The following is a 26058-nucleotide window of genomic DNA, read 5'->3' on the forward strand; positions in this document are numbered from 1 at the left end:
CAGCATTTCTCAGTAACATAACACATTTTATTAATTTAGCATTCTAGAAAACTCCCCACTACTTCTCCCCCTACCAGTATAAAAGCTGGACTCTAAGGTTCTATAGTATTAAAGTAAAATTTACCCTGTCATTCTACATTCAAGAACATTTTAGAACCTTTCCTCTATCCTCCATAAGCATTTCCCCCTCATATAGTATTTTTGTTTAGCATTCTAAAATGCTTTCCGCCCACATTCTAAAACATCTTTGTTTAACATTCTAGAACATGTTCACCTTCACAATTCTAAAGCCCTGGTTTTTTTCCCTCAAGTAAAATGTATTCACTTAGCATTCTAGAACATATCCCCTAAACATTCAAGAATGTTTTCCCCTCATATTCTAGAAGCTTCCCTCCAACGTTCTAAAACATCATCGTTTTTCCTTTTGCATTCTAAAACATATTCCCCTAGCTTTTTAAAGCATTTTGCCCAAGCATTCTAGAATATTTCCCCTTAACATACTGAAATACATTCCCTTTAGCATTCTAGACACTCTATACATTCTAGAGTGGTTTCCAATAAAAGTTTCACATTCCTCTAGCATTCTACATTTAGGAACATTTTCCTCTGACATCCTAGAACATTTATCTCTAGCATTCTAAAACATTTTCTCCTATCATTCTGGAATATTTCTTATTAACATAAGGGAATACAGTACTTAGAATAGAATGGTGGCTCTAAAAATGGGGTCTCTGCGCCACCGGTGTCTGCAAAATAATTTGCAATTAAATACTATTATTATTATATATGGTTGTGCGATTGGCTGCGATTGGCTGGCAACCATTTCAGGGTGTACCCCGCCTCCTGCCCGAAGATAGCTGGGATAGGCTCCAGCACTCCCGCGACCCTTGTGAGGATAAGCGGCTCAGAAAATGGATGGATGAATATTATATATGGTGACTGCCACACCGATAAAACAAATATACTGAACCAATTCATCCTCCCTACCTTAGCTTTGGGCCATATACAAGCTCTGATATGATTGTGACATATCACATACAGTAAATCTGACAACCCTACATGCACACAGCATTTCTAGCTAGCATTCATGGATATATATATATATTTTTTTTTTAATTCAGTTAGGTTCCTTTCTGTTAAGCGTGTCTTAAATATTTAGGTTTAAACATGAAACAAAATTGAATGGCATTTAAGGATGCACATGGTTATATTTGTGTTATGTTTAATTGGCTTTAGGAGGTTCTTGGAAAACGTTCTCCCTTGTAAGGAGTCCCTTTAGCCATAAAGTGAGAGAACTCCCGCTTTGGTATTCTAGACACTTCCCCCTAAGAATTCCATAATTTCCACATTCCTCTAACGATTTGACACATTTTACCCTAACATTCGAGATTGTTTTCCCCATAACATTCTCAAATGCATTCCTCTGTCTTCCCTCCAACGTTCTTACATTCTTGAACGTGGTTATCTAGTCCTGGTTCTTGCTGATCCCAATTGCTGAGGTGTGTGTCATTCCAGTTCGACGTTCCCGCCCTCAAGTAGTTGCGCCCATGCCTCTTGACATCAGTAGTGCTTCACATCTGTTATTATGCAGTATTTTGCTGATCTAACCTCTTGCCACTCAGACTGTAAGAGACTTGGCCACGCTACGACCCCTTATGTGGTAGACGTCATACGCACTCCACCGGAACTCAAGAAGGATTGGCCAGTAGCTGACCCCATCTTCATGCTCCCAACCCCCCCCCCCCCCAACCTACTCACATGCTCCATAGACTCAGTAGAAATATTCCACACTTCATTCTTCAGAGTCCCCCGAGTTGGGACTGACTGCCACAAGCAGAAAGTTCACCAGCTTGGGGAGAAATGGCTTTTTGGGAGCCTATCTGCGTGTGTCTTCGAGTTTCCAATTGGGTATCACAAACTGAATTGAACAGAAAGCATGTCATCCTCCAAACGATTTATTTTCTTGTTGCGGGAGCTGTAAAAAAGAAGCAAAATCAAATGTGGACACAGGCGATAAAGGTTTGTCACAGACGCTTCTTTTTCCTCCAGGTCATATTTTACAATTACCCTGTGGGGGAGATTTACAGTGTAGTGCCACAATCATGTGTATTTATGCCCACAATAGCAATAAAAAACAAAAAATAATGTTGTTTTTTTTTTTTTTTTAAAACATTGCCATCACCATTATTGCTAATATGGCGTTCAAGATCAGAATATATTTTTGTTGTTGTTTTTTTTTTATCAGAGAGGATAAAGTAAAGGAGGTAGAGAAATAACAGAATAGGGTTGTGATATGCAGCTGAGAAGGAAAACAAGCTTTGAAAATTCTTGGTTTGTTGTGCTTTTTATTATATCGCATATCGGAATTACTTTGGACAACTGACTGGCAAATGAATATAGATGTCAAATAAAAGAGAGCATTTGACCATAATAAAATGGCACATTTGGAATAATGGAAAAGAAAGCAAGCATAATGAATGCAAGAGCATACAAACAACAAGCTTTTTATGTATGTGAATTGCGGCGGCACTACAATGACTCTTGAGTGTGAAATGAGTTTCTCCAAAGAAATATGAATGATAAAAACAATTCATTGAGGAAAGTGCATATGCAAATTGGAGAGAAAAGACTTGACAAGGTCATCACATCAGGTGGTTTTCGCCCCAGTTTTAATTGTGAGGGTCATGTTTTGCTTGTTTTCTCTTCTAAAGCAGGATAGGTCGCATCTTCTGGTTCAGACTTCAGTATCTGAGCAGATGTGCGGGGGATGACTTAAAGCTGACTGTATGAATATACAGGATCTGGTACAAACATGAACACGTAGAACTGACTTGAGGTGTTTTGCATGAACGGTATAGCAGTCCAGTGAGGGCATTCATGGTGGTCTATTTATTGATATAAGAGTGTGGGCAGGTTGCGCAAATGTTATATTCATGCACATTATTGCTGTGCTGCGATTGGCTGCCGACCATTTCAGGGTGTACCCCGCCTCCCGTCCAAAGACAGCTGGGATAGGCTTCAGCACGCCCGCGACCCGAGTGAGGATAAGCGGAAGGGAAGATGAATGAATTAATTAATTATTGCTGTCATGCTTTTTGGGTCCGATTTGTTCAACATTTGTTGGTAAGAAAAAGAACGGAAACGAAACTCATTAGATTTTGATGTGTGTGACTTCACCACCAGAGGGCAGTATAATACAAAAATACACACAAATGACGAGTTTCACAACTAAGTGACTCAGTAAGCAGCAGTAATATTAATATTTTTTTTGCAGAGGATAAAGAATAGTTGCCTGTGAATGTTGTTCTATTATCTAGCTACAGTATATGTGTTGCTCCAGTGTTTGTGTTCAAATATCCATCCATCCATCCATCCATTTTCTGAGCCGCTTCTCCTCACTAGGGTCGCGGGCGTGCTGGAGCCTATCCCAGCTGTCATCGGGCAGGAGGCGGGGTACACCCTGAACTGGTTGCCAACCAATCGCAGGGCACATAAAAACAAACAACCATTCGCACTCACAGTCATGCCTACGGGCAATTTTTGGGATGTGGGAGTAAACCAGAGTGCCCGGAGAAAACCCACGCAGGCACGGGGAGAACATGCAAACTCCACACAGGCGGGGCCAGGGATTGAACCCGGTTCCTCAGAACTGTGAGGCTGACGCTCTAACTAGTCATCCACCGTGCCGCCTGTTCAAATATCCGTTGCTGAGAAATTAAGAAATTAAATGACTTCTGCCATGAGCCAATCCTGTAAACTAACAAACTAATCCGTGATAAAACCATGACCTCAAGGGTTTAAAACTTGGGTATTTTAGGTGTGTCATAAAAAATGCTTTTCTGATGCACTCGGGGGAAATGTCTTTAAAATGTCTTGGAAGGTCTTGCATTTGCATTAGTGAGGTCCATTTTCCTTTTGCTGAAGGCAGAGAAGTGTATTGCACAAGCCTGGAAGATGTACTGAGAAAAGCACAGAGAGTAGTAACGGTCTGGAGATGGTTAAGGTGGTCCTTTCTCAGCGCTCCACCAGACACAATGTTTGACCCAACTTATTCAAACCCTTGTTTTTTCTTCATCTTATTTTTAGAATATTTTTTATAACCCAAGATAATTCAGATCAAAGGTGAGTTGTAGTTGTTTTATGTTTCTTGTGCAGCACAGCACTTGTCCGCTGAGGGCAATTTTAATGCAATTTTCTTTGACATTGTAAAAGTCCTACTGATTTAGTAGGCTATGTAGTGTATAATGCAGCTTTCAACTATGCTCACTACTGTTTAAAAAAGAAAAACATACTGGAGAAGTTAGTGATGGTTTGTAGCTCAGACGATAGAGTAGCCATCTCCCAAAGCGAAGGTTGTGGGTACAATCCTGTGTCGAAGTATCTGTGAGCACGTTACTAAATCCCCAATTGCTCCCGATGCTGCGTCCGTCAGTAGGTGAACGATGAGACAGTGAGTACATCCACTTTGAGTACCTTGGATGTAGAAGTGAAAGCCCATTTACCATTTTTGTATGATAGTTAGAGATTATTTTGTTGTCATTTCCTTTGCAGGAAATTAGCGATTTTTGCACCAGCCACTTTATAGTCAAATACAAAAAAAAACACATAAAAACAATAATAAAATAGGGAGAAATACTAAAAGATAAAATGCTGTATAAAAATCGGTGAGGCAATGAGAGCCTCCTACGTTCTAATAAAAGTAAATATTAGACCCAAAGGGCCTTTATCAGTCCCAGCGCAGCATCTCAGTATTTCATCAGAACCTAACATTTTTGTGGTGGCCCAAACCGTCTGCAAGTTAAACGGAGGAGTGTGTTAACATGATTATAGAGGCCCATCCTTCGAGGGGTTCATGTCCACCCATTCAGTCTGAGCGTTGACAGTCTGGATGCGCAGCACAGATATGACCCTAAACAATAATTCTGCCATAATGCATCTTGAGGTCTGTGTAGCAGCCGCATCAACGTATGAAATCTTCCACGGAACCCTTAATTGAAGACCTCTGTGTGCGTCAGCAAGGCCAGTTGCCACTTTCTTCACTCGAACGCCATCATTTAAAGTGAATAGCATATGTCCTCTCAGTCAGGCTTCAGGCTGAACTATTCATTTTCATCATTTCACTGAGCCAAATTTAATAGAGCGTGAAAGAAGTGGGCTTCAAATGTCATAAGTCAGATGACAAATTCAGACTTAATATCTCTCCATAAATCTCAGCAGCCGCAAGAATTGCTCACAGTTTTGGAGTTTAATGCGAGTTTATATTCTCAATCGATCAGCTTGTTTTCTTCCCCCCTATTAAATTCTGTGTTGCTCTGTTTTCTGCATAATGACTCCACAGTGTACTGTATGTTATTTTGTCATTCTGACAGGTCATTAGGGGAGGTTTATCGACAGTTTTTTTTAAACCCAAGTGTACCCAGATATGAAAATATACACTTGTATCTAATACAAATACTGTATTAAAAACTGAAGTGTGTTGCAGTACAGTTCTTCAAAACTCCAACATCCAAAATAAAATATTTATATTAGATATATCATATATATTATATAATTGTGTTAAATTTATAGCTCTCTGACAGTGTCCATCAAAACTGAGTCTTATTATTGTTAGATCTTATATTCATAAGCTTGTGCAAGTGTACCTAATATAGTTTTACCCCATCTTTATTGAGCCAAGATACATATTTTACATTAAAAAAAATCTCACCGCACATCACCAAACAAAAATGTCCCCAAAAGTTAAGTATGTATATTGAAATAATGATAATCACAAATCTATTAATTCAGTGTATAGGCCTGTTTCCTTGAAAGCAATAATATTCTGTTAAATGAAAGGTAACAGGTGGCTACATGGGTTAATTGTACCTTCTGCCATCTAGTCAAAGAGCATTTATTTGTTGTGCCTGTCACTGTACGTCACTAGCATCGATAGATGAACAAAGAGACATTATTTGTAAGAAATAGATAAGCTTTTCGGACCAAATAAGTGAAATTGGATATATACTAATGTGCCGCAGCATAGTGGTTGGGAATGACTGACCTAATGAAATCTTTAGTAATGATTAAAATGCTCAAAAGTGGTGATGTTTTTTTGTGCCATTTTTATTTAGTATGATTTATTATTAACTTTGTCCCTATACATAAAACATTTGTACAAGGCAGGACTGGCTCATTTGAGCTGCAGGAATCATCCGGTTCTTTTTGTCAGCAAGCTCTGGGTTTTTTTTTCGTTTTTTTTTTCTTCTTCTTCGCATCAAACAGTGAGGCGTGATGCAAATTACCACCAGTGTGCGCAGCCTATCGCTCATTGCCTCGTCTGTTGTGCACTCAGTAGGCCGAGAGCACAAAGGAGAGAGGACGGAACGTTTTTGAGTGGGTAGTCAATGCAATGTGACACAGAAACACATCCATAATGTTACAGTGGGTGCGCACATAACCACCAAGATGTAGCAGGCGACTGTGGTTTGAGGGAATTATTTAGAGCATGATGGGTCCTGTAGAATGCAGATGGATCTATCACTTGATGAGTCTTCTGACCTGCATGACATATGACAGCAAGGCAAACCTGTGCATGAGCTCACACTCATCTCAAGATTGGATTGGAATGCATTGGATGTGTTGGAGCCCTCTTTAGTGTGCGCATTTGTTCCATCATATACGGTATTTACCTACCCCAAGCCTGAAGGCGAGCGCTTTTATTTTGATCCCTGTTTTTGGGTTTGTTTGTTGAGTTATAATGGAACTGTTAGGATGGGACATGCAAAGGATACTGTCAGTTTTATCATGTTATCTTCCATATTCATTCAGTTCAAGGATCATGAATTTCCCCCCCAATGGGATTAATAAAGTGTTGTTCATGTTTATTGGCTAAGTAGTGTATTTTGAAAACAAAAGGAATTTGTCTCCGGTAGGTGGAGCCACTCTAGATGAATATGAGCGTTCATCCAAATAATTCCATACCGGATCGGTCGTGGCCCGGGTTAACAACGTCCGCCACCGGCGGCGTCAACCTGCAGGGCGCTGTTGGAAATTCAGCTATTGTGGGTCGAAGTCGAAGTCGAAGAAGAAGAGGTGGAAAGCGGGTTCTTCGGCAGAAAGAGAAGAGGAAAACACAGAGCCTAGAACTGAATGTGGGGACTTTGAATGTTGGGACAATCTCGGGAGTTGGTTGACATGATGATTAGGAGAAAGGTTGATATATTGTGTGTCCAGGAGACCAGGTGGAAAGGCAGTAAGGCTAGAAGTTTAGGGGCAGGGTTTAAATTATTTTACCATGGTGTAGATGGGAAGAGAAATGGAGTCGGGGTTATTTTAAAAGAAGAGTTGGCTAAGAATGTCTTGGAGGTGAAAAGAGTATCAGATCGAGTGATGAGGCTGAAATTTGAAATTGAGGGTGTTATGTGTAATGTGATTAGTGGCTATGCCCCACAGGTAGGATGTGACCTAGAGGTGAAAGAGAAATTCTGGAAGGAGCTAGATGATGTAGTTCTGAGCATCCCAGACAGAGAGAGAGTCGTAATTGGTGCAGATTGTAATGGACATGTTGGTGAAGGTAATAGGGGTGATGAAGAAGTGATGGGTAAGTACGGCATCCAGGAAAGGAACTTGGAGGGACAGATTGCAACAAGGATGCAAATGGCTGTAGTGAACACTTTTTTTCAGAAGAGGCACGAACATAGGGTGACCTACAAGAGCGGAGGTAGAAGCACACAGGTGGATTACATCTTGTGCAGACGATGTAATCTGAAGGAGGTTACCAACTGTAAGGTAGTGGTAGGGGAGAGTGTGGCTAGACAGCATAGGATGGTGGTGTGTAAGATGACTCTGGTGGTGGGGAGGAAGATTAGGAAGACAAAGGCAGAGAAGAGAACCATGTGGTGGAAGCTGAGACAGGACAAGTGTTGTGCAGCTTTTCGGGAAGAGGTGATACAGGCTCTCGGTGGACGGGAAGAGCTTCCAGAAGACTGGACCACTGCAGCCAAGGTGATCAGAGAAGCATGCAGGAGAGTACTTGGTGTATCTTCTGGCAGGAAAGGAGAGAAGGAGACTTGGTGGTGGAACCTCACAGTACAGGAAATCATACAAGGAAAACGGTTAGCTAAGAAGAAGTGGGACACTGAGAGGACCGAAGAGAGGCGAAAGGAATACATTGAGATGCGACACAGGGCAAAGGTAGAGGTGGCAAAGGCAAAACAAGAGGCATATGATGACATGTATGGCAGGTTGGACACTAAAGAAGGAGAAAAGGATCTATACAGGCTGGCCAGACAGAGGGATAGAGATGGGAAGGATGTGCAGCAGGTTAGGGTGATTAAGGATAGAGATGGAAATATGTTGACTGGTGCCAGCAGTGTGCTAGGTAGATGGAAAGAATACTTCGAGGAGTTGATGAATGAGGAAAATGATAGAGAAGGGAGAGTAGGAGAGGCAAGTGTGGTGGACCAGGAAGTGGCAATGATTCGTAAGGGGGAAGTTAGAAAGGCATTAAAGAGAATGAAAAATGGAAAGGCAGTTGGTCCTGATGACATTCCTGTGGAGGTATGGAAGCATCTAGGAGAGGTGGCTGTGGAGTTTTTGACCAGCTTGTTCAATAGAATTCTAGTGAGTGAGAAGATGCCTGAGGAATGGAGGAAAAGTGTACTGGTGCCCATTTTTAAGAACAAAGGTGATGTGCAGAGCTGTGGCAACTATAGAGGAATAAAGTTGATGAGCCACACAATGAAGTTATGGGAAAGAGTAGTGGAGGCTAGACTCAGGACAGAAGTGAGTATTTGCGAGCAACAGTATGGTTTCATGCCTAGAAAGAGTACCACAAATGCATTATTTGCCTTGAGGATGTTGATGGAAAAGTACAGAGAAGGTCAGAAGGAGCTACATTGTGTCTTTGTAGATCTAGAGAAAGCCTATGACAGAGTACCCAGAGAGGAACTGTGGTACTGCATGCGGAAGTCTGGAGTGGCAGAGAAGTATGTTAGAATAATACAGGACATGTACGAGGGCAGCAGAACAGCGGTGAGGTGTGCTGTCGGTGTGACAGAAGAATTTAAGGTGGACGTGGGACTGCATCAGGGATCAGCCCTGAGCCCCTTCCTTTTTGCAGTGGTGATGGATAGGCTGACAGATGAGGTTAGACTGGAATCCCCGTGGACCATGATGTTTGCAGATGACATTGTGATCTGCAGTGAAAGCAGGGAGCAGCTGGAGGAACAGTTAAAAAGATGGAGGCATGCACTGGAAAGAAGAGGAATGAAGATTAGCCGAAGTAAAACAGAATATATGTGCATGAATGAGAGGGGTGGTGGGGGAAGAATTAGGCTACAGGGAGAAGAGATGGCAAGGGTAGAGGACTTTAAATACTTGGGGTCAACCGTCCAGAGCAATGGTGAGTGTGGTCAGGAAGTGAAGAAACGTGTCCAAGCAGGTTGGAACGGGTGGAGGAAGGTGTCAGGTGTGTTATGTGACAGAAGAGTCTCTGCTAGGATGAAGGGCAAAGTTTATAAAACAGTGGTGAGGCCAGCCATGATGTATGGATTACAGACAGTGGCACTGAAGAGAAAACAGGAAGCAGAGCTGGAGGTGGCGGAAATGAAGATGTTGAGGTTCGCTCTCGGAGTGACCAGGTTGGATAAAATTAAAAATGAGCTCATCAGAGGGACAGCCAAGGTTCGATGTTTTGGAGACAAAGTTAGAGAGAGCAGACTTCAATGGTTTGGACACGTCCAGAGGAGAGAGAGTGAGTATATTGGTAGAAGGATGATGAGGATGGAGCTGCCAGGCAAGAGAGCTAGAGGAAGACCAAAGAGAAGGTTGATGGATGTCGTGAGGGAAGACATGATGGCAGTTGGTGTTCGAGAGGAGGATGCAGGAGATAGGCTCTCATGGAAAAGGATGACGCGCTGTGGCGACCCCTAACGGGACAAGCCGAAAGGCAAAGAAGAAGAAGTTGGAGCCACTCTAGTACGAAAGCCACAATGACAAAATATACATTTAGGACATAAGAAGACAAGTACGGAGAGTCACTGAGCAATTAAAGTGTACCAGTAATTTGGTCATGCTGATACAATGACAATTGTGCAAATGATGCAATTGTCAAGCAATTTAAAGAAATGTAAAGTGATGAGTAGTGCGATAAATCTGATAGACTGACAATTGTGCAAATGGTGCAGAGCACGTAAGTGGCCAGTGGTGTACGACAGTAGTTATGCAAATAAAGCACAGTGATGAAGTTACAACAATGAGTACAGTAATAATGTAATAATGTCCTATGTGCAAGATTGGCAAAAATTGGCAACATGTCACAATGGAATTTTAAGTCAAATGTTAAAAAATTGAATGGAAATAGGGAAGAAGCTATTGGAATGTCTAGTGGTTTTAGTGCGCATTGTTCGATAGCAACTGCCTTAGGCAAGGAGCTGCAAAAGGTGGTGACCATGATTTGGAGGATCCAAGGGAATTTTGCTTTGGCCGTCCTAACTGTCTGTTGCGGTCAGATTTTGTCCTTCATTGTAGCAGCACCAAACCACACTGTGATGGATGAACAAAGGACTGATTCAATGACTGCTCGATAGAATTTCATCAACAGCTCCTGTGGCAGGCTGTGCTTCCTCAGCAACCGCAGAAAGTATATCCTCTGCTGGGGCTTTTTGAGGATGGAGTTGATGTTGGCCTCCCTCTTTAGGTCCTAAGAGACTGTAATTCCCAGGAACTTGAAGGTGTCGACGGTTGACAAAGGGCAATTGGGCAGCGTGAGGGGCAGCTTTGGCGAAGGATGATTTATGTCATTCTCAATGAACCTGAAAGTAACCTGTTAGCTAGCAGAAAAAAATTACCACTCTTGTTAACACTTGAAACTTAATGGAAGTCTGCTCACTATGTAATATGCAGTGACGGATCATGCATTTGGTACCTTTGGCTTCAGTGGAGATTTACCCGACTTAATCCAGCTCCTAATTGTACCACCACTATCATGTTGTAATCACAGAAACCATCAATATGATACAAAGATTTACACAATTGTGCCATGTGCACATACAGTGGGTATGGAAAGTATTCAGACCCCTTAAATTTTTCACTCTTTTTTTATATTGCAGCCATTTGCTGTAATCATTTAAATTCGTTTTTTTTTTCCTCATTAATGTAGACACAGCACCACATATCGACAGAAAAAAAACAGACTTGTTTAAATTTTTGCAGATTTATTAAATGAGGAAAACTGAAATATCACACAGCCATAAGTATTCAGACGCTTTGCTCAGTATTTAGTAGAAGCACCCTTTAGAGCTAATACAGCCATGAGTCTTTTTGGGAATGATGCAACAAGTTTTTCACACCTGGATTTGGGGATCCTCTGCCATTCCTCCTTGCAGATCCTCTCCAGTTCTGTCAGGTTGGATGGTGAATGTTGGTGGACAGCCATTTTCAGGTCTCTCCAGAGATGCTCAATTGGGTTTAAGTCAGGGCTCTGGCTGGGTCATTTAAAAACAGTCACTGAGTTGTTCTGAAGCCACTCCTTCGGTATTTTAGCTCATTGTCTTTTTTGAAGGTGAACCTTCGGCCCAGTCTGAGGTTCTGATCACTCTGAGAAGGTTTTCGTCCAGGATATCCCTGTACTTGGCCGCATTCATCTTTCCTTGGATTGATACCAGTTGTCCTGTCCCTGCAGCTGAAAAACACTCCCACAGCATGATGCTGCCACCACTATGCTTCACTGTTGGGATTGTATTGGACAGGTGATGAGCAGTGCCTGGTTTTCTCCACACATACCGCTTAGAAATAAGGCCAAAAAGTTCTATCTTGGTCTCATCAGACCAGAGAATCTTATTTCTCACCATCTTGGAGTCCTTCAGGTGTTGTTTAGCAAACTCCATGCGGGCTTACATGTGTCTTGCACTGAGGAGAGCTCAGCCACAGTGATCTTTGGGTTCTTCTTTAGCTCTCTCACCAAGGTTCTTCTCCCTCGATTGCTCAGTTTGGCTGAACGGCCAGCTCTAGGAAGGGTTCTGGTCATCCCAAACATCTTCCATTTAAGGATTATGGAGGCCACTGTGCTCTTAGGAACCTTAAGTGCAGCAGAAAAAAATGTTTGTAACCATGGCCAGATCTGTGCCTTACCACAATTCTGAGCTTTTCAGGCAGTTCTTTAGACCTCATGATTCTCATTTGCTTTGACATGGACTGTGAACTGTAAGGTCTTATATAGAAAGGTATGTGGCTTTCCTAATCAAGTCCAATCAGTATAATCAAACACACCTGTGTTTCGGGAACCTTTTTTTGCTATTAGTTAACATATACCTTGTACAACTAATTTGAAAAAAATGCAATATTTTACAGATTGGGAGTACAAATAAACAGCTGCCATAAAGTGGGCTAAGTCGGCTTTTCCTGACATTTTGTAGTCACATCTTACAACCCATGCCATGGTCTGCACAGAGCTTCCGTAGCATCAGAGGCATCTCATTGTTCAAAGGTATTAGTCGGCTGAAGGGTACCAAAAAAATCCAAAGTATTATTGTCATATATCATATCATATGTACTGTATAATTCTCCCAAAGACTCAAATATATGCCTATAAGATATCAAAACACTTTGGGTGGGATTCCTGACACAGAGGGTAATTTTTATTTTTTAAATACTAATGATTGAAGAAAAGAAAATAGGTCTGCAACAGAAAAGGGCACTTCCTTCATCCAGGGCAAAAGGGCAATACTTGAGCACCAACTATTGGGTATGTGGCTATGCACGTTCCTTGCGCTAGTGGTTTTCACCATGCACATTTGGGAGAGCACTCCAAGTGAAAAATGAAGTTTGAAGTGATGGAATAGGAACTGTTAGTGGAAGAGGCAAACAAGCATATTACTGAGTTATAGAAAATAAATAGATTGCTCTCATAATTTTGAGGAAGCCAAAAATGTTTTGTTTGACTTAACTCGTCTCGAGTGCATTGCAGTCGGATGTAATTGCCCATTAACGTGTTTAAAGGACACGTCATAAAAACACACTGTTATGTAACAGTGGGGCAGAAGTGCCAAACAGCTCGTTCAAAGACTCATTTTCAGAAATAGACAGCAACTGATTTCCTGTGTTGTTTAATTTCACTCTTGATTGGTGATAGCACTCCGGAGACCCAACTATTTGTATCCAAACAATTAAATTGTCATAATATGGCCTCAGTTTTGCTCCATTTTGAAATGACTATAGTGGAGGCAAACTTGGAATTTGAATTTGAATTTCGCTAACCATTATTGATCACTCGAGACCACTATAATAGAAATGTATTTTGTGTAACAGAGGTGTCACATTTTTGTTTGGAATATGTTTACTTTTGTGTGTTTTTCCTAATAGGCTCCAACAATCCGCGAGTTAGGATAAGCGGTAATGTAAATGGATGGATGGATGGATGTTTACATTTATGCGTTTTTCCTAATAGTACAAACCCAATTCCAATGAAGTTGGGACGTTGTGTTAAACATAAATAAACACAGAATACAATGATTTGCAAATCATGTTCAACCTATATTTAATTGAATACTCTACAAAGACAAGATATTTAAGTCCAAACTGATCAACTTGATTGTTTTTAGCAAATAATCATGAACTTAGAATTTTATGGCTGCAACACAGGGTCAAGTTTACCACTGTGTTACATCACCTTTTCTTTCAACAACATTCAATAAACGTTTGGGAACTGACGAAACTAATTGTTGAAGCTTTGTATGTGGAATTCTTTCCCATTCTTGCTTGATGTACAGCTTCAGCTGTTCAACAGTCCGGGGTCTCCGTTGTCGTATTTCACGCTTCATAATGCGCCACACATTTTCAATGGGAGACAGGTCTGGACTGCAGGCAGGCCAGTCTAGTATCCGCACTCTTTTACTACGAAGCAACGCTGTTGTAACGTGCAGAATGTGGTTTGGCATTGTCTTGCTGAAATAAGCAAGGGCGTCCATGAAAAAGATGTTGCTTGGATGGCAGCATATGTTTCTCCAAAACCTGTATGTACCTTTCAGCATTAATGGTGCCTTCGCAGATGTGTAAGTTACACATGCCATTGGCACTAACACAGCCCCATACCATCACAGATGCTGGCTTTTGAACTTTGCGTCCATAACAGTCTGGATGGTTCTTTTCCTCTTTGGCCCGGAGGACACGACGTCCACAATTTCCAAAAACAATTTGAAATGTGGACTCATCGGACCATAGAACACTTTTCCACTTTGCATCAGTCCATCTTAGATGAGCTCGGGCCCAGAGGAGCCGGCAGCGTTTCTGGGTGTTGTTGATAAATGGCTTTTGCTTTGCATAGTAGAGTTTCATGTTGCACTTACAGATGTAGCGCCAAAGTGTATTTCCCGATATTGTTCCTGAGTGATATCCTTTACACATTGATGTCTGTTTTTGATTCAGTGCTGCCAGAGGCATCGAAGGTCACGGGTATTCAATGTTGGTTTTCAGCCTTGCCACTTACATGCAGTGATTTCTGCAGCTTTTCTGAACCTTTTGATGATATTATGGACCGTAGATGATGAAATCCATAAATTCCTTGCAATTGTACGTTGAGGAACAGTGTCCTTAAACTGTTCGACTATTTTCTCACGCACTTGCTCACAAAGAGGTGAACCTCACCCCATCTTTGCTTGTGAATGACTGAGAAATTCAGGGAAGCTCCTTTTATACCCAATCTTGTCACCCACCTGTTCCCAATTAGCCTGTTCACTTGTGGGATGTTCCAAACAGGTGTTTGATGAGCATTCCTCAACTTTTTCAGTCTTTTTTGCCACCTGTCCCAGCTTTTTTGTAACGTGTTGCAGCCATAAAATTCTAAATTAATGATTATTTGCTGAAAACAATAAAGTTGATCAGTTTGAACATTCAATATCTTGTCTTTGTAGTGTATTCAATTAAAAATAGGTTGAACATGATTTGCAAATCATTGTATTCTGTTTTTATTTATGTTTAACACAACGTCCCAACTTCATTGGAATTGGGGTTGGAATTGGTCTACCCAGCCTCTTACCCAAATTCAGCTGGGATAGGCTCAAGCTCACTCAGGACCCTTAATTAGGATAAGCAGTATAGAAAATGGATGGATGGATATTTGATTACTGAATCCATAATTAATAGAAATCCCCACTAGGTACAGTAACGTTTTATTGTGTTCATTGTGTGCTTTCTTTAAGTCACTTATGAACTGTGAAAGAATCTAGTTGATTTCCAGTGGGATGCATTGTTGATGACTTCTACTTTGTTATTATTATTTGGAATATACACCAAAATAGTAGTGTCATGAGTTTTAAATACGCAAATACAGTGTACGTTTTGCTTGTAACGTTCTCAAATGGGTGCGCTGCTCTTGAAGCTCGTATTATTTAGCCTTGAGAGATGAAAATCTGTGGCGTTGACGGCAGTGACAGAGAGACACACAAAGAGCAAGGGGAGATGCGTCATATAAGAGAAACATGACTTTTGTAATAATTGCCTTTATCAAAACTTGTTGAGCATTGGTTTGATTTGATTAATGTCTACTGCAGATGGAGAATTGGCAAAAGGAGACACAACAACCAGGCAGTAGGGAGTCATGTAAAGCTTTTCATGTTAAGTTAGGAATTACTGTCTCTGCTCGTCGATTCATCACTTAAAATAGGCGTGAATGAAAGTGATTAAGGTGTTGTTTTAAAATGTTATATGTACAATAGCATTACAATGTGCCATCAATATCAACACTGTGCAAGTGCTCCTCTGCGATTGTCATATCCATCCATCCTTTCTCAATACCACTTATTGTGCGCATGCATTCAAATTTGTTCCAATGCATGACGGGGGTTGCTAGTCATTTACTGTGGAGTTGTTGTAACAATAAGCAATACGTTTGCTGGGCTATGCTTTTAAATTGTAAGATTGATATTTTCTGCTAACCGTTCTACTTGCAAGTGACTTGTCGTCTCACTGGATTTAGTACTTCAATAAGCCAAACTGTTAATGTGTGTCTTTCACGAATCAAGTCAAACACAGATGCTTTTAAACGATAAGGTTTTTAAAATGCAGTAGGCATGAAAGACTTACTGACTTTGTTCCAGACTGATGGTTACTTTTTAAATATGACCTTGAGGATTTTGGAATTCGGTCTTTGGGGTTGCTTATTTCCCTATGAATGAACCAAAAAATTATTAAGAGTTGTAAGACTTCCAGTGGTGTCTGTGTGTGGTTTTAAACCTTTTCTATTCCTGGCACCACTAGAAAACAGTTTTTTTATGTATTCGTGCTTCCTATAAAAGTAGTATAGTATTTAAGGATGACAAAAGCAAATGTATACTAAATATTCATCCATTCCCAATACAGTGATCCCTCGTTTTTCGCAGTTAATGGGGACCAGAACCCCCTGCGAAAGATGAAAAACCGCAAAGTAGGATTTGCCCCCCCCCCCTCCCTAGGAATTTTTGTGTATGTGTATGTGGGTACCAGAATTTTTAAAATATGTAAACAGTATTTATACTTTACTTATTTGAGACAAAGATTACAACAGTACACATATTTACTTAAATCTTTAATTATAAAACCTTATACAGTAATTAACATTCATCAACATTGCCTTCTGAGAGAGGCGAAGAGGCTTGCGTTGGTGGCGGAGGAGAGACTCTCACTTGACTCATAGAGGCTTTAGGTTCACTCGGAAACTCTTCTGCTGGAGGCGCTGATGGTGTAGCTGGGGTTTTACCTTGGAGAAAAACATGGTGATGGGTAGTTGTTGGGCGGCACGGTGGCCGACTGGTTAGAGCGTCAGCCTCACAGTTCTGAGGACGCGGGTTCAATCCCCGGCCCCGCCTGTGTGGAGTTTGCATGTTCTCCCCGTGTCTGCGTGGGTTTTCTCCGGGTACTCCGGTTTCCTCCCACATCCCAAAAACATGCATGAATTGGAGACTCTAAATTGCCCGTAGGCATGACTGTGAGCGCGAATGGTTGTTTGTTCCTATGTGCCCTGCGATTGGCTGGCAACCAGTTCAGGGTGTACCCTGCCTCCTGCCCGATGACAGCTGGGATAGGCTCCAGCACACCGCGACCCTAGTGAGGAGAAGCGGCTCAGAAAATGGATGGATGGATGGGTAGTTGTTGTCTTTGTTTTTTCTTTTGCGTCAAAATTCCCCTATACAAGGACATAACCCCGTCTCTTATTACGTGGAGTTACCACACGTTTCGCTTCCTTATTGAAGCAGTTTTGCGGATGTTTGCTTCCTCTTTCTTGATGTACCGCACTGTAGATTCCTTCACGCCATAATGGCGTGGCACAGATGCATAACTTATGCCCTCTTTGATCATATCTAAAAGTTTCAGTTTTTCGCTGATGGTCATCATCTTCTTCCTCTTCCTGGGTGCCCCGGAGGAAGCTTTTGCAGGGGCAAAGAGCTTAGGCGGCATTGTAAGGGCTTAACTAATAAAAAAAAAGTTATCGCTTAAACAAAAAATGTTATCACGAACACAACACTAAGATACAGTATGCGAGACAGTCAACAGCGTGGACGAGACTGGCGAGACACAAGACGGGAAGATCATGGGTGAGGCTGCGATGATGCGCAGCCAATCAGCTCACGGGATAAATCCACTCGTGCTCTCATTGGTCGATGTCGCGCCGGGAACCAATCACGCGCCTTGTATGAGTGCCTGTGGCATGTACAGTACAGTACAGGCATGTACAAAGCCTCTGAGTCAACTCATCTCTTGTTTGGCATGCAGGGAAACCTCTCTTGTGCATCAACATGAAACAACGCGTCTTTCCCCAATATGGCTGCTGATATGGCTGTATATTTTCATTTTAATTTTTTGATAATTTTTTTTTTTTTATTAATATTTTGGAAAAACTCGCAAAGCACTGAAGCCGCAAAACATTGAAGTGTGAAGTGGCGAGGGAACACTGTAATTCATTCCATCATCAAATGGTATTATAAAAACTTTATTAACTGTACAGTCAGTTTTTAAGTAAGATGACCATGACATCTTGTGACATGTATGGCGACATCTTATTTGTTGAACTCCAAAGTTTTGTGCAACTTTAAAGGCAACTTTTTAAAACACTTTTGGTCGAATTATGAATTGTACAGCTTCAGCGGCATTTGACTTCAGAGGCTTCATCCATCCATCCATCCATTTTCTTTACCGCTTATCCTCACTAGGGTCACGGGCTGCTGGAGCCTATCCCAGCTATCTTCGGGCGGGAGGCGGGTACACCCTGAACCGGTCGCCAGCCAATCACAGGGCACATAGAAACAAACAACCATTCGCGCTCACATTCACACCTACGGGCAATTTAGAGTCTTCAATCAACCTATCACGCATTTTTTGGGGATGTGGGAGGAAACCGGACTGCCCGGAGAAAACCCACCCAGGGACGGGGAGAACATGTAAACTCCACACAAGATTTGAACCCCAGTCCCCAGAACTGTGAGGCAGATGTGCTAACCAGTCGGCCACAGAGGCTTCACGCTACCTTAATTAATAAAAAAAATGCCTGAATATGTAGATTTCCCAGTAGTTTATTATTTTACTAAACCATTTTTATATCATTAATGGTTTGGAAATTATTACCGCTATATGTATTATTATTTTTGTGGCCAAATACATTGACTATACAACGTTAAATTTGATGCACTTGTGTGTTTTTAATTATTATTATAACATTAAGGTATTAAATTGAGATTATTATTTTGCTGCTCTGAATTGAAGTGAAGAGAAGTGAAACTCAAGTTTTTCATCCACATTGTAGTGAGTAATTATGTACTTGCCCCAGCAGGAATGTGAGGATGTCTGAATAATTCAAAGCTAGCTGAAGTGGAAAAAAAAGTTAAAAGTGATTTCACTGAATAGAAAGGAGGGCAGAGTGAGGCCACATGTAGATTACATTCAGTCCAAGAAAGAAAGCCATAAAGATCACTTACTGGGACTCCATCATGTATCTAATGTCGCAGAGGCACATTTGCCTGCAAATCCGTGATATTAATTAAGATTAATGTGGTATGAAAAAAACCCACACAGTGTGAGAACCTGCCCTTTAATTAAATTCAAAGTCAGCACATAGTCACTGTCATGCCTTTGGAGGTCTTTAAGTATCAGGCAACAGTTAGCTGCTATCAATAAGGAACCTTTGTAGCAACTTGCCATTACACCGTGCTGAAGGCTACTTAAATCTTTCATGCTATGAATTGGGGCTTCAATTAGGTCTCAAGTGTTTCCCCGCGCTTCACTTCATTGGTTCTCTGTTTGAAAAATATCCATCCCACAGACCTAAATGCTTGTTTTAAGAGCTAGAACATAATAACATGCATTTCTGCTGTACTATCAGAGGTAATTGTCGTTTCTGTGGAGCACCGCTTTCACATCACACTGCCATGGTGAGGACATCCATGTCACTTCGTGTTTGCTGCCAGCTCCTCAATTCTAAGCTCTCCCAAAAGTGCATCACTCATCCATCACCAGCCAACTCCCACTCGTTCATCCTCCTGAAAAATAACTTGCGCTACTATAAAAAAGTATTTAATTATCGTGCAACTTTTTAGCACTATGATAATATTTGAGATATTTATATCCATCTTATTAGAATACTGTATAACAAGAACACAAAAAAAATTTAATTTTCTTGTGACCTCCCTTTACACCATGATTGGATTATTCACATACATACAGTAGCATCACTGTCCAACTATCTCCAAATATGAAAAGAACAACATGTATAATATACACTATCTCGATGTTTCAGATAAAAGTGAAAAAAAGATTAAAGAATGCTTTATTGTCAATTCAACCGGTAGTACAGAGAGTAAAAAGAGAACTGAACCACAAACAATACTATTGTTGCATGAGTGAGGTAGATAAAGACAGCAGCATTTTTGCGTGGATAATAGGATAAGCGGTACGGAGGATTAATGAATGAATGAATATGAGGTACAAAAAGGACAGTCATGTTTTACATTGGTTTGTGGCAGATGATGACACTTAAAGTCAACTGACGAAATTTGGATACACTTGACATGTACCTTAGAACCATTCCTAAGACTTTGTGTAGCATACCTACAACAATGTAAAGTTCCTGTAAGATGCCTATATTAAACCTAAACTAAATGCAACCATAAGTACAGTACTTCTGTTGAAACCTACTATTTATTGTTTTACTCTGTGAAAAAGCTAATTAAAACAATAAAAGCTAGTGGCAACTTAACACTTTACAAGTAAAGAAAATATGCTTGCTCTTGTCACACATTTCAAAGATTTTCTCAATACCGTAACTCCAAATTGTGTTAAAAACCATCACACATTCGACATGTGTAAACGTGAACCCAAGCCAACTGCTCACAACCTGTAAATGAAAAAAATAACACCACAGGTGTCAGAACAAATAAACCCTGCTGAGTACAGAGCAATAACATTTCTTTGGCCTGCACCTGCTGGATATTATATGCACAGATGGATGAAACACACTTTCAAACCTTGAATCTCAGAACTGTGAGGCAGATGTGCTAACCACTACCGCATCGTGCTCTCCAGTGTCAATCAAAACAGTTCATTATTATCTATTATTTTTCGATACCAATCTAGATTGAGCGGGTGTAACTAATGCTGTGGCTGGTAAGTTTGTGAATTGGAATGTGGTAAACCACCTCCTGGATCTCACTTTCTGTTGTTGCAAGAAAAAGACAGAGTACAAATTGTTGTCCTCGAGGATGTCAGACTGAAAGAATCAAACTAATCAAAGGGAACGTGCTGGGGGAAACAAATGGTGTTGTTTACACGTCTCTCTTCCCACCTGCAGCTGGAACCACATACATCTTCGGGAAAGGAGGCGCGCTCATCACATTCACCTGGGCCCCCAATGAGCGGCCGAGCACCCGGGCCGACCGGCTCGCCGTGGGCTTCAGCACCCTGCAAAAGGACGCCATTTTGGTGCGCGTGGAGAGCACCCACGGGCTCGGAGACTATCTTCAGCTGCACATAGTAAGTGCTTGAATAAGATTCTTTCGCCACAAGGCCCCGTTTATTCATCAGCATTCTTGCTTGTGGAGCATTTTACAGTGGCAGTAATGAGGAGCATAACACAGTGTGAATATGAACACATTTGTAGTTATAATGACAGTTTTATTTTCCAAATATCCTTTAGATTCTCCACCAAGTAAACGAAGCTAACTTGTTAAGCACTGATATTTTATAATTCAGTGCAGTGTGTCAGCTGAGCCCATCATAAATGACTGAATTTATCACCTGATATTAACAAGACATAGTGGAATAGAATGTGTTATTACTCAATTTAATTAATAGACAAAAAGCTGGCAATATTGAATATACACAAAACTAAATTCTAAAGCCTTGCCTACGCTCATCTTTGGCCCTTGAATCAAATGTCAAATTCCAAGACGAAACAATTCTGCCAGATATATTCTATTCACGTTGATTCTTCTTAATTACCTACAGCAATCTTAATTAAGTTTGGACTTAGTGTGTAATACTTAATGACATGTATACTTCTATATAAATGCTGCTCCTCCTGAATGTGAGATTTGACTTCCCGACGGATCCTCCTCTCCGTAACCCCTGAATAGACCTTATCAAGGATGCTAAGAAGTGTGTTCCTCCCGGTCGTGGACAACCACAGTGGTCTGCCCCCGATGTCCACGCCATGGTACACGTGTCAACCAAGACAGCCCAACAACATCCAGACCTTCCTGGCAGATGTAATCCAACACCCGGGGCCCTGCCACAATTAGCTTTTTAGTTAAAATTGGCACAACCTATGCCAGGCAGTCAAAAAGTCTACTCCGCCTAATCCAAGCTGTGCCAGCGCCACAGCTGTAGTTTGATAACACGCTTACGCCATGGTTTTGTGTTTTGTGATCAAATTAGCCCATCCATCGTGGCTAATAGCAAGCATAAGGCAATGGACGATCATTACAGGGCAACCAGCAAGCAATCTCAGTATAAAATGAAGGTTGCCATAATTAGGAAATTAGAATGTGGCGAAAAGATGGCGGACGTGGCATGTTTGTACAACATGCATCGGTCTGGCTCCACAAAAGAGAGGCTCCAGCCAGCTACTTTGTTTGGCAAGCGCCGTGAAGAAAAAGTGTCCATGTTTGGACGCAGCAACCAGGAAAAGAGACAGCGCTCTCCATTCCCTCCTCCTCTTCCTCTTCTTCCTCATCCTCCTCCACTGCCACAACAGACTCAATCCCCCACATTCGTACAACATCAAGCGGTAAACGATTTGTAAGTTTATTCATCTTTCAGCGGGTCATGCCAACTTGCACGTGTCAGTTTTTGCCGCGGCAGTAAGTGCTGACAAAAAAGGAAGCAGAAAAGTTTCCAGCAGGCTTAAGCAAATAATTGAGAAGAAAGCCTTCAATAGAAAAATGCCAAAATAACAACTCACAAAAAATTCAAGATACGAACAGCCTTCTGAAACATAACTTCTTTGTAAGTAGGGTAGCGTCTGTATTTCAGTGACGGGTTAAATTCGATCTGCATACTGCATACTACTGTATACTTTGGTAGTGGATTTTTATTCACATTTGGAAGAGGCTTGATTCTCAACTAAGGATATCTGATTCCTTTTTTTTTTTATATATATTTGCGACACATCTCCGAATTGTGCCACTTGAGAGCAAAAGCATTGGAGTTGTCTCATTGAACGATGCAGTGTAAATTCAGCCCAGTGATTAAATCAACTCAAGTTAAACATCCGCCTCTTTATCTAGGCCACACCCTACCTTCATAAAGAAACTGTATGGTTTCCATAACCCTTCTAACACACCAGCATAAAAACCATGGAAAGTAGGAATGCGTAGTACATATCGATACAGCAGCATTCAAATTAGGCTTTACATGATCAGGATTGCGGCACGGTGGCCGACTGGTTAGAGCGTCAGCCTCACAGTTCTGAGGACCTGGGTTCAATCCCCGGCCCCGCCTGTGTGGAGTTTGCATGTTCTCCCCGTGCCTGCGTGGGTTTTCTCCGGGCACTCCGGTTTCCTCCCACATCCCAAAAACATGCAAGGTAGGTTAATTGAAAACTCTAAATTGCCCGTAAGTGTGAATGTGTGTGCGAATGGTTGTTTGTTTATGTGTGCCCTGCGATTGGCTGGCAACCAGTTCTGGGTGTACCCCGCCTCCTGGCCGATGATAGCTGGGATAGGCTCCTTTCTGAGCCGCTTCTCCCTAGTGAGGAGAAGCGGCTCAGAAAATGGATGGATGGATGATCAGGATTTTTGGAGCAATGTGTCTATTTAAATGACCTGTTCATTTACTGTATATACTTGTGTACTTAATTGCTCAAAAAATTATATTTACAATAAATAATGTATCTTTGTTCATCTATTTATGCCAGTGAGGCATAGTGACAGACAGAACAAATGAATGGTCTTCTATTAGATGGCAGTGTCATGAACAGAACAAACGACAGGACCCAAAATGAGAGCGATGAGATTTTTCAATTGTAAAATCTGTTCCTTGGCTCTATAAAGGTTGGAAATCACTGCTCTAGTCAGATCGTGTATTATAATCAGTCAGGTCAAACCAATTACAACATGTGCTAACTTAATGTAATTAAATTACTTTATTGTCATTAAATTACTTCACCCACACCGAAACTTTAGAGCATGATTCGACAGAACGGCAGCATGTTTACGTACAACCGTTAGTGCTAGCACTAGCTTGCTAGGCTACATAACGTTTCGTTGCCTACTTGCGAGCCGTAACGTATTAAAAGTACGTCAACATACCTCAAGCAAGCCTTAAACGAACATCCTCTCCTGTCCTGAGCACCGGTGACCAGCCACACACATTTTTCCCCATTTTGTCTTTATAATACAGTCGGCGCGATGCACGACGCTTGTTGTCATCGCCACGGTAACGAGTGTATCCGGTCACATTTGACAAGCTAAAGCCCAATGATCGTAAAAAACGGGATGCGGTTGGTATCGGAATACAAGATTTTATTTCAGTAGTCTGACATAGTGCAATCGTGAAAGAGCAAATTTGTCTTGTAGTCTGATCCGGGCGTTATGTGTTGTCTGTCTCTGACGTGATGTCTGTCCCACACCGCCGACATGTTTTTTGTTTTTTTAATAACTTTATTGGCCGTCAGATATTTACAGTACTACGTCAAAAGACACGCGACAAGGCTAAAAATAAACTAGCTTTTGGATTCAAATATACTGTGCACGATGGCGACGTGGGGTAAATGTCTTTTGCAGAGCCGATCAATGACGTCATTGATCGGATTGGCAAATTATGACATTAAAGCCGATCAGCATAAAATGCTAATTATCGTCCGATACCGATCAGGCCGATAAAATTGGTGTAAAGTCTAATTCCAATATCGATATTACCGCTGTCTGATAAACCGTTATCATAACTGCGAAAACGACCACACATGACCACAAGAAAGCAACAAGGTTTTTCTCGTGATAAAGTATACCGTTTGTTGTCGAAACAAGCTACACCTCAGCAGCTGTCATCAAGTGTGTCTGTTCCGGAGGGAAATCAGCCTTTTTAGTACGTAGCCGCAGGACAGATGTGGCGTGATGAAAACCAAAGGAGAGAGCTGTCAAATGTCTGCGAGTGGTGTAATAATTAAAAACACAGCTGCTTAATGTGGCTCTCAGTCCAGTGCATATTTTAATACTGGATGCTTTTATTGAATCCCCTTCATACTCACACGGTCGCTGTTTTATGCCACCAATTTTTAAGACGCAAATATTGTACCATAAATGGCATTCGACTGTGGTTCTCCATTGAATGTTTCAGAAACATGACACTTTTTTTCCCCCCCAAGATGAAGTCTTTCTCCTCAGCTATTGTATATGCAACACTTACAGCTTGTGTCTTTTTTTTTTCTTCTTCTTGCAGCTGCCAACTACTACACTCAGACAGTTTGACACGTTGACACATTATTAAATGCTTAGACAGCGAAGGAGTTCACGGAGTATGGGGTTCCTCTCGCAAAGCACTCTGATACAATAGATAGCACTCATATCCCTCATTGCTCGAGTCGCTTTGGTCAAAGTCACTCAATTCAGGAGAAAGAGTTGAAAATGGGGAAGGGAACATATGATATGAGATACGTTTAAGCCAAACCTCATTCTCCCCACGGACACATTTAATGTCAGTGAAGATTTTACTTGGTGAATGCAATAATACATTTTTTAATTCTGGTTATGGTAAAAATCGACTATTTCTCTTATTATTATCTATTAAATAACTTCCTCTAGTGTTTTGTAATTTTCTCGTGTAATTTCCAGCAAAAAGGATACGCATTCAACTATTACAAATTCACTTTAACTGTGAGAATTTGTGCCAGGGTATGAATATTGTTGGCCCACTTGACATTTCTTATTATACTAATTCAGATCTAAAATACTATACAAACAATATAGCAAGACATTCATCAGTCAGGAATATTTTTTCCTGAATTGAGTTAATGTTGGGAACAGTGGACCCACGCTATTCACGGGGGATAGGGACCAGGCCGACTGCGAATAGCCAAAATCCACGAATAATTGGTGGCCATTAAAATTGCATTTGGGGGGGGGATAAATAAAATGTTGAATAAGCATGGATATACCACCCAAAAAAAATCCAAAACAAAAATAACTTCTGAAAATCTGCAAATAGGTGAATCTGCCTGTGCCAAACTGCGAATATTGGGGGGACCGTTGTATATACTTTTAAAATGAACTTATTTAGGGAAGAATGGAAAGAAATGAAGAACAGAAGCAAGTATGTATGAAGGGAAGGAAAAAGGGAAGGAAGAAAGGAACTGATTCACTTACACTTTTAGGGTCTCAAATTGGTCAACACACACACACACAAACACACCAACACCTGGACTTCAAACCTTATAGCACTGGCCTTGAAAAACTCATTTAAAATGTTAACGCTTGTTTAAAACCCTAACCCAGGCTAGAAACACCATTTTGAAACCCTGCATGTAAAATGCTGCTTATCTTCGGTCATGAGTGTTAGTTAGATAAAACATAATGAGAGGTCATTTTTAAAAAAGTATATTCAGAGGGTGTGAACATGTCA

The 26058-nt window shown here is 41.2% G+C and overlaps 1 protein-coding gene across 11 annotated transcripts in view; it reads left to right on the top strand.

Moving 5' to 3' along the window:
* LOC133467296 (neurexin-2-beta-like) overlaps positions 1 to 26058 on the top strand; it is a 199488-nt gene that overhangs the window by 149504 nt on the left and 23926 nt on the right. For all 11 annotated transcript variants that reach the window (XM_061752003.1, XM_061751997.1, XM_061752001.1 and 8 more), the window contains one exon: positions 20792 to 20973. In XM_061752003.1, coding sequence (XP_061607987.1) covers positions 20792 to 20973 — 182 coding nt within the window. The remainder of the gene's footprint in view (positions 1 to 20791; positions 20974 to 26058) is intronic.

The sequence above is a fragment of the Phyllopteryx taeniolatus genome, chromosome 17 (assembly GCF_024500385.1).
Source record: "Phyllopteryx taeniolatus isolate TA_2022b chromosome 17, UOR_Ptae_1.2, whole genome shotgun sequence".
Classification (NCBI taxonomy): Eukaryota; Metazoa; Chordata; class Actinopteri; order Syngnathiformes; family Syngnathidae; genus Phyllopteryx; species Phyllopteryx taeniolatus.